The sequence below is a fragment of the Trichechus manatus genome, unplaced genomic scaffold (genome assembly GCF_000243295.1).
Source record: "Trichechus manatus latirostris isolate Lorelei unplaced genomic scaffold, TriManLat1.0 scaffold00081, whole genome shotgun sequence".
Taxonomy (NCBI): Eukaryota; Metazoa; Chordata; class Mammalia; order Sirenia; family Trichechidae; genus Trichechus; species Trichechus manatus.
In genome coordinates, this window is record NW_004444017.1 from 9,052,381 (window position 1) to 9,066,826 (window position 14,446).

Genomic DNA, 14,446 nt, shown 5'->3' on the forward strand with positions numbered 1-14,446 from the left:
TTTTTTGATGTGTGCATCTATTGCTATAAATTGTCCTCTGAGGACTGCCTTTGCTGTGTCCCAAAGGTTTTGGTATTATGTGTTTTCATTCTCATTTGAGTCTAGGAATTTTTTTATTCTATCTATGAATTCTTCTATTACCCAGTGGTTTTTGAGCAGTGTGTTATTCAGTTTCCATGTAATTGATTTTTTTTCCCTTGATTTTCCTGTTGTTAATTTCTACCTTGACGTCATTGTGGTTAGAGAAGATACTTTGTATTATCTCAGTGTTTTGAATTTTGTTGAGGGTTGTTCTGTGGCTTAGTGTGGAGAATTGTTCTGGTGAACATTCCATGTGCATTGGAAAAGAATGTGTACTTTGCAGCTGTGAGGTGGTGTGTTCTGTATACCTTGTTTGTGAGGTCAAGTTGGCTGATTGTGCCCTTTAGTTCTTCTGTATCTTTGTTGAGATTCTTTCTAGATGTTCTGTCCTTTACTGAGAGTGGTGTGTTGAAATCTTCTACTATTATTGTGGAACTCTCAAGTTCTCTTTTCAGTGCTGTTAGAGTTTGTTTCATGTATTTTGGAGCCTTGTCAGTGGGTGCGTAGATGTTTATTATGGTTACGTCTTCATGATGGCTTGTCCCTTTAATCATGATATAGGGTTCTTCTTTGTCTTTTATGGTGGATTTTGTTTTAAAGTCTATTTTATCTAAGATTAGTATCACCACTTCTGCTCTTTTTTGGTTAGCTGTTTGCTTGATATATTTTCTTCCCTCCTTTGATTTTTAATAAATTTACATCTTTGTTTCTAAGGCATGTCTCTCGTAGACAGCATATTGATGGATCCTTTTTCTTTTTTTTTTTTTTAAATCCATTCTGTCACTCTCTTTTTATGGGTGCATTTAGGCCATTTACATTCAGTGAAATTATTGATAGGTGTGAGTTTATTGCTGTCGTTTTGTAGTGCTTTTTTTTGTGGTGCTGATGTTTTCTTTGTCCCTCTTACTCTCCTGTGCTTTATTCCTTTTGTTTGTGGATTTTTTTCCTTTCTTTTGTTTTTAGACTTTGTTTTTACTGAGACTTTGTGTTTCTTCTTTACATTTCTTCTTTATTTTGATCAGTAGGTTTGTTAGCTTTCTTTGTGGTTACCTTGAAATTTACCCTTACCTTCCTAGGTTTGAAGCAGTCTATTATTAGTTGGTATCACCTTGCCTTCCTCTCCATTAGAAAATTCTGTACCTACCATTTATTCCCTCTTTTATTGTTCTGACATTGTTGTCATTTGCAGATTAACCTCTCTGGTTACCTGTTGTAATTCTTTTGGTTTTGAATAGGCCTTGAGAGTTCATTGCCTAGGTTGGTGTCTGGCTGGTACAATCTTGCATCCTAGATTCAGGCTGTGGACTGATGTTGTTTGTTCTCAGACCGAAAGACTCTCTTTAATAATGGTCGTAAGTTTGGTTTAGTTTTTACGTGTTCCCTGAATTTATGTCTATCTAGAAATGTCCTCATTTCACCATCATATTTGAACAAGAGTTTTGCAGGATATATTATTCTTGGTTGGCCATTTTTTTCTTTCAGGGTTTCATATATGTCATCCCATGCCTTCTTGCCTGCATGGTTTCTGCCAGATAATCAGAGCTTAATCTTTTTGTTGCCCTTCTGTATTTGACTTTTCATTTTTCTCGAGCTGCTCTCAGGATTCTTTGTCTTTGGTTTTAGCGAGTGTGGTTATGATATGCCTCGGTGATTTTCTTTTGGGGTCTGTCCTGTATGGGTTTTTTTCTTGGATGGTAAGCTTTTCATCTTTCATGATATTAGGGAAGTTTTCTGTCAGCAATTCTTCAGTGATCCTCTCTGTGTTTTTCCGTTTTCTCCCCCTGTTCTGGAACTCCAATCACTTGCAGTTTTTTGCTTTTGATTGTATCCCACATAATTCTTAGGGTTCCTTCATTTTCTTTGTTCTAATTTTTCCTCAAAGAGAGTCGTAGCCAAGTGTTTGTCTTCAATTTCACTGATCCTGTCTTCCATCGTTTCAAACCTGCTCCTCAGCCCTTCTGTGACACTGTCCATTTCTGAAATCTTGTTGTTTATCTTTTGGATTTCTAATTGTTGTTTTTGTATGATTTCTAGTTGTGAATTTATTTTGGCATTTTGTTCCTGTATGATTTTCCTGAATTCTTCCATTTTTTGGTCTGTATTTTCCTTGAATTTGTCTGTCTTTTCATGAATTTGTCTATTTTTTCCTCATTTTTGTCTGCTTTTTGCTTCAACTCTTGGATAATTCTGAGTATTAGAGATTTGAATTCCCTATCAGGTAGTTCTAGTGACTTTTCTTCTACTGGAAAGTCACCTGGTGTTTTATTTTGGATGCCTATTGGAACCATCCTATCCTGTTTTTGTATATGTTTTTATATTGTCTGCTGTCTTCAGGACATTCAGTAGTCATTTTCTTCATTTATTGATTGTAGATTTGTTTGTTTTGTCTTGCTTTTTTGTTTCATTTGGTTATGTCTGAGCAGGTGGGCTGTGCATTCTTTGTTGTTTGCTCGTCTGTGAGCATGATACTTTTCACCTCCTTGTTCAATGGGCAGGGCCAGTCGCTCAGCTGTTGTGCAGAGGGCAGGTCCAGCTGAAGGGGAGGGGCTGGGATGGATTGTTTGTGGCATGTACTAGGGCAGACAGGGTGGGCTGGGAATCAGTGCAGGGCAGGTCCCGTAAGGTCTTGCCTGTGCTGCTTGGGGGTGTGATGTTCAGTGCATGGTGCAGGTAGGCAGGAAGTAGGAGGGAGATTGTGATGTGTGGAGCTAAGATGGTTATGGGAAAGAGGAGAGAGAAACAGTAGCCAGAAAAAAAAAAAAGAGTGCTAAGGGAGCTTGCCATTGGAATGGAGAGATGATAAACCGAAAAATGGAGAAAAATAAAGAGGAAAAAAAGAAGAAAAAGTAAAAAGAAAAAAATAATAAATATAAAAAAAAAAAGAAGAGCCAAGCCTCCAGGGATCCCACCGATGTGGCTGTGAAGACCAAGGAAGTGGCTCCCAGGCTGTGAATTACAGCCTGGCTAGAAGGGGTAGAGATGTTACACAGTGCCAGTTATTCAGGAGACAGGAAAAGAAGTTAAGTACAGAGACATGAGAAACTGAGAAGTGAAGAAAGACAAAAAGGAAAAAAGAGAAAAAAAAAAAAAAAAGAGAAATGTCCCCTGGCATCCCACCAGTGTGACTGCGCAGACTAGGGAAGTGGCTCCCAAGCTACGCAGTACAGCCCAGCTAGCAGGGGCTGCCAAGCCTCTAAAAGAAAAAGCAAACAAACAAAATGGAACAGAGCAAAACCACAAAAATCAAACAAACAAACAAAAGCCCTGGGGATCCCACCAGTGTGGCGGCATGAGCCAGAGAAGCAGTTGCCCAGTTGAGCAGCACTTCACAGACTTTCAAGAAGAAGCAACGATGGCACATGGAGCCAGGTATTTGAGAGAAAGGAGGGGGAGGTAGTGAGAAGTGCTGAAGAAACCAAAAGAAGCGGAAAAAAGCAAGACCATCAACAAACAAATGACACTCCGGGAGCTGGCCAGTGTGGGTGGGGCAAATCCAAGCAGCTGAAGCTGGTGCCTCCCAGCCAAGAGACTGGCTAGCGGGAAGCAGAGGTAGGAGGATGGGAAAGCATGTATCGCTGGTTACCAGTTGTTCTGTCTCCTGCTGGGAGCTCTGTGAAGCTGTTTTCCTGTACTCCCTGTCCACTGATCTCCAGTGTGGGCAGGGCAAATCCAAGCGGCATGGACCCTGCACTTCCCAGCCAGCTGAGTGACCACAGCCAGCTATGAAGCGGCGGAGGTTGAGCAGGGGCAAGAAGGATGGGGGGTTGGAAAGTGTATATCACTGGTTACTGGGTGCTCGGTCTCCTGCTGGGAGCTCCATGAAGCTGCTTTTCTGTACTCCCTGTCTGCTGAACTCCAGCGTGGGCAGGGTGAATCCAAGCAGCACGGACCCTGCACTTCCCAGCTGGCCGAGCTATTGCAGCCAGCTAGGAATCGGCAGAGATAGAGCAGGGGGGAGAAGGATGGGCGGTGGTAAAGCATATAATGCTGGTTCTGGATGTTCTGTCTCCTACTGGGAGCTCTGTGAAGCTGCTTTCCTATACTTCCTGTCTGCCAATCTGTGACAGGAGTCTAAGGTGGCGAATCCATGCTGCGTTAGCTGATAGGGAACCTCTGCACATATCTCTTCTCACTCTCCTCTGTCAGTTTCTTATTCTATTTGGTGCTTGGCTGAGTTCTTTATCTCTTCATTTGATGCTTAGGGTTCCAGGATTGACATTTGTCTCTGTTTTACTTAGTTTTTCGGGTCTTTGCTGTGGAGGGATGGCATGGTGCTTCTGTCTCTAGTGCCATGTTGGCTCTGCCTTGATTCATTGTTTCTTTATAGTATTTTTTGTTTAAGTAGTCAGAAATTTGTGCTCATCTTCCAAGCTACTCTCAAGGCATTGGCAAAAACCAAGGCTCCAGGAATTGACATAATACCAATTGAGACATTTCAACAAATGGATGCATCACTGGAAGTACTCACTTGTTTCTGCCAAGAAATTTGGAAGACAGCTACTTGACCAACTGGCTGGAAGAGATCCATATTTGTGCCCATTCCAAGGAAAGGTGATCCAACAGAATGTGGAAGTTATCGAACAATATTATTGGTATCACATACAAGTAAAATTTTGCTGAAGATCATTCAGAAGTCATTGTAGTGGTACGTGGATAGGGAACTGCCAGAAATTCAAGCCAGATTCAGAGGAGGACATGGAAGAGGGATGTCATTACCGATATCAGATAGATCCTGGCTTAAAGCAGAGAGTACCAGAAAGAGGTTAAGCTGTGCTTTATTAACTATGCAAAGGCATTCGACTGTGTGGATCATAACAAATTATGGATAGCATTGCAAAAAATGGGAATTCCATAACACTTAAATGTGCTCATGAGGAACCTGTGCATAGACCAAGAGGCATTTGCTTAAACAAAACAAGTGGGTACAGCAAGTTTTAAAGCTGGGAAAGGTGTGCATTGGCGTTGTATCCTTTCACCATGCTTATTCAATCTGTATGCTGAGCAAATAATCTGAGAAGCTGTACTGTAGGAAGAAGAACAGGGCATTGGGATTGGAGGAAGACTCATTAACAACCTGTGTTATGCAGATGACTCAACCTTGCTTGCTGAAAGTGAAGAGGACTTGAAGCACTTACTGATGAAGATCAGAGACCACAGCCTTCAGTATGGATTACACCTCAACATAAAGAAAACAAAAATCTTTATAAATGGACCGATAAGCAACATCATGATAAACGGAGACAAGATTGAAGTTGTCAGAGATTTCATTTTACTTGGATCCACAATCAATGCCCATGGAAGCAGCGGTCAAGAAATCAAATGACGCATTTCATTGGGTAAATCTGCCTTTGCAGAAGACCTCTTTAAAGTATTAAAAAGCAAGGATGTCACTTTAAGGACCAAGGTGCGCCTGACCTAGTGGTGTTTTCAATTGTCTCATATGCATGTGAAAACTGGACAATGAATAAGGAACACCTAAGAAGAATTGATGCCTTTGAATTATTGTGTTTGCGAAGAATATTGAATATACCATGGACTGCCAAAAGAACGAACAAATCTGTCTTTGAAGAAGTACAGCAGAATGCTTCTTAGAAGTGCGGATGGCAAGACTTTGTCTCACATGCTTTGAACATGTTATCAGGAGGGACCAGTCCCTGGAGAAGGACCTCATGCTTGGTAAAGTAGCAGGTCAGCAAAAAAGAGGAAGACCCTCAATGAGATGGTTTGACACAGTGCCTGTAACAGTGGGCTCAAGCATAACAATGATTGTGAGGATGGCGCAGGACCAGGCAGTGTTTCATTCTATTGTACATAGGTTCTTTATGAGTAGGAACCAACTTGATGGCACCTAACAACAACAACAAACTTGTGCTGACAAATTATAATTTGATTATATTAAATGAAATTATTATTATTATTAGCTTAAAATGAAAATAAATTCAATAGTTTCCTTTCCTTCTCAGGCCTTAGAATATCTCCTGTGGGCCAGTATATGTATGGAGTCCTCGGTACCACTCCTGTCTGTCAGATACTTGACGTGGAGAGCCACTCTCTACACTGCTGTTTGCCAGTGCTACTATGACTGCCAAGTTGGTATTCATGGAGAGGTATGTCACATTTTCATTTTGAGGATTCCACTATTTTAAAATACAGCCTGGTGAGCATATTTTCCTTTAGATGCCCGACAAGGAAAAGAAAAAAAAAAAGAATTGAAATGAAGCAAAGACAAAAGTTCAAGGCTTTATTTGCAGATATTTTCTTGGCGTCTTCATTCTGTTGATCTTTGCTCCATATTCTGCTTTCTCCTTTATTCTCTATTAACTTGCACCTTCCTTGCTCCTTTTCTTTCCTGAATGAGCTTCCTCTTATCTTTCCTTCCTCGTTTTATTCTTATATGCAAACCCCCTTTCTTCCCTGTGTAGCTTTGTATTCCATACCACCTACCATCCATTTATCGTGCTTTTCTCTGCTTCCAGCCATGATTTAATATACTCTATTTCTTATTTTTCTTCTTTTTCTGTTATCTTTTAGACTGAATACTTGAAAAATAGCTTATTAGTTGGGATTTCTGTTGGTTGATACAGTACCTCTGTATAAATTTAAAAGGGTGCTCTCTCTGCAGGAACACAGCCTAGTAGTACTTGGCTTGGTCAGTGAATGGGGCTTTGGGGAGAATTAGAAATAAGTACCCTTTCCTTTGACCAGGAGGAGCCCTTTTGATACAGTGGTTAAAGCTCTTGGCTGCTAACTAAAAGGTTGGGGGTTTGAACCCACCAGCCACTCCATGGGAGAAAGCCTTGGAAACCCAATGGGGCAGTTCTTCTCTGACCTATGGGGTCACTATGAGTTGGAATCAACTCAATGGCAGTGGATTCTGGTTTTTGGTCCTTTGGACCAACACAACCTTATACCAGGGATGCATGGTTTGGTGAATGGAATGCAGGCTGGATTTTAGCCCTCACTCATCCCCTTGGTGGGAAGGACAAAACCTTCACAACTGTGCAAATACTTGTTTGTATCCTTTTGGTGACAATTAATAAATCATCCGGCCTGTTAATGGTTCCTTTACATTTAGTTTTTCTTGTTCAAATTAATTTTGAAAGGTTGGATAGCAGTGGCACATAGGCAGGGGAATAGCCTAATTAAATCCTTGTGAGATACTTTTCTAGCTCAAGATACATTCTAGAGTCTTCTCTCTACATATATTTACATATGCTCATATATATATACATATGTACATACATACATATAGTTAATTTTAGTGTACTAGTGATGGCATACTTAGTCCTATAGTTATTAAAATTATCAGAGAATGGAACATTTGCATAGTTTTGATCATATGATTTATGTTGGAATTATCCTTATTGAAAAATTTAACTCTGTGTATATGTTAATATTGTAGTCTAGAAGATCTTCATAAAAAATTATAAATTACAAATGAAAAATTCCGAAGAACTGCTAAAATATATGACATGAATTCAACTCTTTTAATTATTATTGCTAGAGAATTATGATATGCAATACTGCCTCCTTCCTTCCCTTCTTTCCTCAGATATGTATTCAATATCCCCTATGTGCTGGGTAGTAGAGATACAGAGAAGGAGTCTTGGTGGCACAGTGTTTAAGCACTTGACGGCTAACTGAATGGTCAGTAGTTCAAATCCAACAGCCACTCTGTGGGAGAAAGATGTGACAGTCTGCTTCCATAAGATTTACGGCCTTGGAAACCCTATGGGGCAGTTCTACTCTGTCCTATAGGGTTGCTATGAGTCGGAATCAACTCGATGGCAGTAGGTTTGGTTTAGTGGGTACCCAACCGAACCTGTTGCCGTTGAGTCAATTCCGACTCATAGCAACCCTATACGACAGAGTAGAACTGCCCCATAGGGTTTCCAAGGAGCAGCTGGTGGATTTGAACTGCTGACCTTTTGGTTAGCAGCCCAGCTCTTAACCACTGCACCACCAGGGGTCTGGTTTAATGGGCAGAGATAAAGAAATGAATAAGGCCCTTTCAGGACTTTACAGTTTAGCGAGCAATGTGAACAACTGAATAGTCATAATACAGCCTGTTATAGTAGGGAGGTTAGGATTTGAGAGGAGCACTGTGGAGGGTTATTTGTATGTGCATGTGTGTGCAGTGCCAGAGAAACGATAATCTATATTAAGGTACTGTTTAACCCAGAATTCTGATTTCCTTGCTTTTTTGAATTTCGTAGTTTATAAATTTAGCATATCTGACAGTTAATTAACTTTAGATATACAGAGTGTAATGGTGCTCATAGGAAATGATAGACTAAATAGCTACTGTGTTATAAAGAGTCAATATCAGCCTAGAGTTTAATTCCTCGATTAAATAAAATGTCTGGGAGAATAAAACATATACTGTCTTGATACATTTTTAATCACTATATTCTTATTATGAGTTAAATTTATTTTAATCCCATTTAGGGATTTGCTCGACGTGCTTTAGCTAAAATTGATGAGTTAAGACAACTGGAATTAATGAGTTCTTCACAACCACAGGAAGAATCTAGAAGACATTATAGAGAGGCCACGATAAAGGTATAAAAATTTCATGAAATAAAAGAAATTTACAGCACTCCACAATTGATTAAGTACTTAATACTAGTAGTTGGGAAGTACATCCCATTGTTTCTTCATATATAATTCTTCTTTCTGAGACAGATGGCAGTGATGATCTTCAAAAGAGGAGTATTTGAATCTAGAAGAAAAAGCAAATCTCTCTTTAGACCGAAGCAAAGAGTTAACTTAAGGGAAGCACAAACTGTAAGTCTAAGAATGTCATCTCTGTGTACAGCTCTTTTTCTGCAGTGTATTTGTCTTATACCTCTGCATCTTTTAAATCTCATCACTAAGTATTAAATCCTGTCCCTGGTTCTCTGTACCAGTGGGCAAATACGGAGGAAAATGTTTTCCCCAATTTGGATGTGGCATTACTTCTTCCCTTTCTCAAAGCTTTTGTGCCTTAGGACAATCCCAGTTTTATAACTTTAAAAGGACAAGGGGCTGAAGAAGACCCTGGCCAAGGTACAGATGTCTATAGTCTTGCAAATAAACAGGACTCTGAGTAGTTCTGCATAGTCTTTTTTCTATGTTAGTGTTAACTTAGAAGGCTTCAGGTTGAAAAGAAGGTGGAGGCATTTTTTCTCATCAGCTTCAGGTTTCACCTTTGGGAGTGTAGACGAACTAGGTTAGACCATAGCAGCGAACAACCCCCACATCTTGGTGGCTTAAAACAACAATTTATTTTCTGCATGAGTTGCATGTTCTTGTACTTATCAGGGAGGCTCTCCTATGATAGTGGCTCAGGGTTGCCTGAGAAGCAGCCCTCATTTAGAAAATTGTGGTTTGTTCTGCTAGAAGAGAAAACGGAAAGCCCTGGAGGATCTCATGAGGGCACTAATGCTCAGCATGGAAGGGACTTAAATCTCTTCTCACATGTCAAAACTGGTCACATGGCCCCTCCCAACCACAAGGGGGCACTGTTTTGCAGGCAGCACTAAGGACTCCCACAGGGAGGGAGTGGGAAATAGTTTTGCCTTGTGGAGTCCCCAGCCCCCTTTCGCTCTCCTGCCTTTTTTCTTCTGCTTCTTCCCCTTTGCCTTTCTGAGTCTCATTATGCATAGCTCTTTGAAGCTTTCCTGGCTGCTCTCGATGGCCATAAACTCTCTTCTGTGAGCTTCTATGTTGGGACTGAAAACAAAAGCAAGGGAGAAGATGAGCAGTTTCTGACACAAGAGTTATAGAATCTCAGGACATGGAAGGGATTTTAGAAATCATCAGTCCTGTTCTATATAGATAGAGGGAAAAGAGCTCAGAGTAAAGTCACTGGCTCAAGGTCACAAAGCCAGCTGCTGGCAGAACTGGAACCAGAACCCAGATGCTAGACACCTAAATTCAGTGCTTTCCCACTATACTGACGACTGCTGTTCTCTTTCCATGTATCTTCTTATACCATTTAGGAGTAATTTTTTCTTTTAAATAAATTGTAATATTTAAATAAAAATATTATTTGAGCATAATAGCTTTCTATTGCTACTTAGTGTGACAATGATATATCTACCGTTGAGCCCAGAAATACATTTTATATATCTCTTTAAAATCCCATTCATTATAGACCAGCAGTATACAGTTGGTAGGGGTGGTAACTTGCCACATTATAGGCAATTCCGTGGATGAGCTGTTGAACGTGGTATTATTAATTAGTAGTGCTGTAGTCTTTGTAAGAGACCCGTTGAATCTGTTGCCATCAAGTCAATTCTGACTCACAGCGACCCTAGAGGACAGAGTAGAACTGCCACATAGGGTTTCCAGGGAGCTGCTGGTGGACTTGAACTGCTATGCCACCAGGGCTCCCTTTGTAAGAGAGGAGGGGACGATTTTTTTCTCACCAAGGAGAGGACAGTTTTTTTGTCTCCAGCATTTTCTTTTCCTCTGATCAAATAAAATTTAAGTATCCAAAGCTGGAAGCCTGGATAGCTACTGTGTTAAAAGGAGTCAGTATCGGCCTAATTCACAGGTTAAATCAAATGTCTAGGAGAATAACTGGTGGTTAAGACTTTGGCTGCTTACCAAAAGGTCAGCAGTTCGAATCCACCAGCCATTCCTTGGAAACTCTATAGGGCAGTTCTACTCTGTCCTATAGGGTCGCTATGAGTGGGAATCAACTCAATGGCAACAGGTTTGGTTTTGGTTTGTCTTGATATATTTTATTAGTATTTGACTTATAGTCAAATTATTATATTATTAGGATGTGACTTATAGTCACCCTGTTATCAAAATTGTATTTTCAAGAAAAATATTTAAATTCCAGATAACATTATATTAAAAACTCATTTATTTTTGGTTTCCTTTAAGATAATTGTTATATGAAAATTTCTTTTTTTAAAAAAAAATTTTAATTGTTAAGTGGGTATTTCTAATAGTGAATACACTCTTTTCATAATGCCATACTATATTACCTTGATATATTTTGCAGAATGTCCTGGTTATATGTACAAAATGATAATCTTATTATGTTTCTATGAAAGAAAGAAATGTTCAATGGCATTAAATCTATTTTCTAAGGTATTTTTGAGTTTGTGAATCAGTTGTTAATTCACAGTAAATCATTTTGACTTTCAAAGGACTACTAGTTCAGACTTCTAATGATTGACCATTTAATGATACATTCAATAAACATTTAAAGAACTGTTATGTGAACAAGACAGATAGAGATTATATTCTATATTCTACGGGAGAAATTATATAATAAATAAATAAAATAATTATAGCTTGTGATAAGTATTCAGAAGGAAATAATGATAGTGGGGGAATTAAATGAATTACATGTAAAGCTCTTAGAATGTTCTTGGCACTAGGCCCTCAGGAAATATTTATTTATTCTTTATACATTCATTTATTCATTCAACAGCCATGTATTGAATGCCTACTGTGGTTCCAAGTATGGTGGTGGAATATAGAAAGGACTAAGTATCAGTTCTGTCTTTTTGAATAGCCTTGGAATAATGGACAGGATTTGGCTAGACAGGGAGTAAAGGAAGAACACTAAGTTAAGGGCCAGGGTGTGATCATAGCATGGAAGCAGGAATAAGCAGTTTTTTTGGGGGGGACAGTGAGAAACTGAGCTTGACTAGCATAGGTGCATTATATTGGGGAATTAACATTGTGCATCTCAGGGAGTAGATGTCATATGGAGGCCGTAGTATTTAGAGGTGGAAGAGATTGTACATGACATCTCATTCAGCCTCTCATGCATCCTGACATTTTTAAAGGCTGTGTAATATCCTATGGAGCCCAGGTGGTGCAGTGGTTAAGAGCTACGGCTGCTAACAAAAAGGTTGGCAGTTCAAACCCACCAGGTGCTCTTGGAAACCCTATGGGGCAGTTCTACTCTGTCCTATAGGGTCACTATGAGTCAGAATCAACCCCACGGCAACGAGTTTTTTTTTTTTTTGTTATTATTTTAGTTGTTTCCAATTATTTCGCTATTATAAATATTGACTTAATCAACATCTTCAGACATACTATTTCTTTCCTTCTTTTATTTCCTGCAAATAAAATTTAAGGTGTAGATTACTGAATCAAAGGATTACAAACACTTTTATTTCTCTTATATATATATATAAGATATATATTGCCAACTTGAGTTCCACAATGGGTATTCCTGTTTTCAAGGTGACAACCAGCATGTACCAATGTCACCATAAACTATTATTTTGATATTATTATTTCTTTAAAAATTTTTTGATAATTCAGCTTTCATATAATGGCTTTTTCTTTTAACTTCATTTCTTTGATCCAACTTTTCCTTTTGTTTGTGCTTACTCTTTTTATTTCCTTTCTAGTGAGTTATCTTTCAGTCTTCGACCATTTATTTACTAGAGATTTTAATTTTTAAAATATATTTTAATAAGCTCATTATTTTTGTAGATATTAATATTTTACTTCTCATACCTTACAATCCATTGTTTTTCTTATTGTTTTAGCTTTAATTCTTATTTTATAGATTTTTAAATATTTATATTTTAAAATCTAAACATTATTATTCATCTACAGCTCTGATTAATTTTCTATTCCTCTTTCTGCTAGTTTTCTATGACATTTTAAAAAACAATTTCATTCTTTAATCCATCTTTTGCCATTTCATTTTGAACAACTTCCAATTATTAGAAAGTTTATTATGCTGTTTAAATATATTTTTTTAAAGCTCTGTTTTAACCTAGAGTAAAAATTCTAAAGGATCTCCTTAACTGTGTAAGGAAAGAGAGGACAGGGCATGAAGTTCCAGTTTTATTGAGTTTTTTTAACGTATCATTAACCTGTAGATTGAAAAGGCTTAGAAGCTAATGAGTAGGGAAACTGGTGTTTGGGGAAATATAGTCCAAATCAGCTTTATCCTTGCTTTTACTTTTCTGTCTTTCTGATTTGACCGAAGAAGAGAATAGGAGCAAGGGAATCATGGGAATAATGTGGGTAGCTGGACATAGATTCTAGAAAAGTAAATAGAGCCACCTCTCTTAGTTATTGGCAGTCTAAATACAGAGAAAAGGTCATTTGTGGTTGTGTCAGAGAGAATTAAGGATGGAGGTGAGTCATCTACAGGAGGTGAAATCATTCTGGGCCAGAGTGGCTGGGAACTAACTCTAACAGCCTAATCTACCTAAGGATTGTTAGTATACTGCTGGTCAACTCTGAATCAAAATTAACTACTGACAGTCTAGTTATATTATAGACTTTGATGAGCTTGTTACCAGGTGGAAACCCCAGGTTCTTACTCATCATGACTCATAGGCCAGTAAACGAGAGACTGAAGCGGGAGAACAAGAAATACACCTTTATTTTGTTGTGCAAGGAAAAGGAGTCAGAGCTGCCGCCGCCAAGACTGTTCCCCAAGGGCGAGGAGAAAAGTTACTCTTAAGGGGTTTACAAATAGCGAGTTTATACAAGTTACGTCAGCAACATTCTTAATCATACTACACAGGCACAGAGGGGTTTACATCTAACTTCCATGCAAAAGTAGGATTTAAATGCAAAGGGGAAGGAAACCCATCAAAAGAAACAGAATTTTTTGTTTGTTTGTTTTTAATTTTTTTTATTGTACTTTAGATGAAGGTTTACAGAATAAATAGTTTCTCATTAAACATTCAGTACAGATATTGTTTTATGACATTGGTTAACAACCCCACGACCTGTCAACGCTCTCCCTTCTCGACCTTGGAGGACCTTTTTTTTTTGGTGAAAATATACATAGCCAAAGTTACACCATTTCAAAAGCTTTTACATGTACAATTCAGTGACATCAGTTACATTCTTCCAGTTGTGCTGCTATTCTCACTATCTTTTCCAAATTTTTCCATCACCATTATTTCAACTCAATGTCCGGTAAGCTTCCCATCAAATCTTTTGAGTTGCCATTGTCAATTTGATCTCACATAGACAATTCTTTTTGTCTTTGTAGCTTAGATGAAGGTTTACAGAACAAATAGTTTCTCATTAAACAGTATATGTATTGCCCTATGACAATGGTTAATAACCCCACGACATGTCAACACTGTCCCTTCTCAACCTTGAATTCCCTATCACCAGCTTTCCTGTCCCCTCCTGCCTCTAGTCCTTGTCCCTGTACCTCATTAGTCCCGTTTTGTTTTATGGGGCTGTCCAATCCCCAGCTAAACGGTGAACTTTGGGAGTGACTTCACCACTGAGCTAAAAGGGTGTCCGGGAGCTATACTCTTGGGGTTTCTCCAGTCTGTCAGGCCAGTAAATCTGGTCTTTTTTTGTGAGTTAGAATTTTGTTCTACATCCTTCTCCAGCTCTGCCCAGGACTCTCTGTTGTTATCCC

At 38.8% G+C, this 14,446-nt stretch overlaps 1 protein-coding gene across 1 annotated transcript in view; it reads left to right on the plus strand.

The window, feature by feature from the left end:
* CFAP54 (cilia and flagella associated protein 54) overlaps positions 1–14,446 on the plus strand; it is a 379,568-nt gene that overhangs the window by 35,234 nt on the left and 329,888 nt on the right. Inside the window, exons 6-8 of the mRNA XM_023735735.1 lie at positions 6,045–6,188; positions 8,530–8,643; positions 8,767–8,868. Coding sequence (XP_023591503.1) covers positions 6,045–6,188; positions 8,530–8,643; positions 8,767–8,868 — 360 coding nt within the window. The remainder of the gene's footprint in view (positions 1–6,044; positions 6,189–8,529; positions 8,644–8,766; positions 8,869–14,446) is intronic.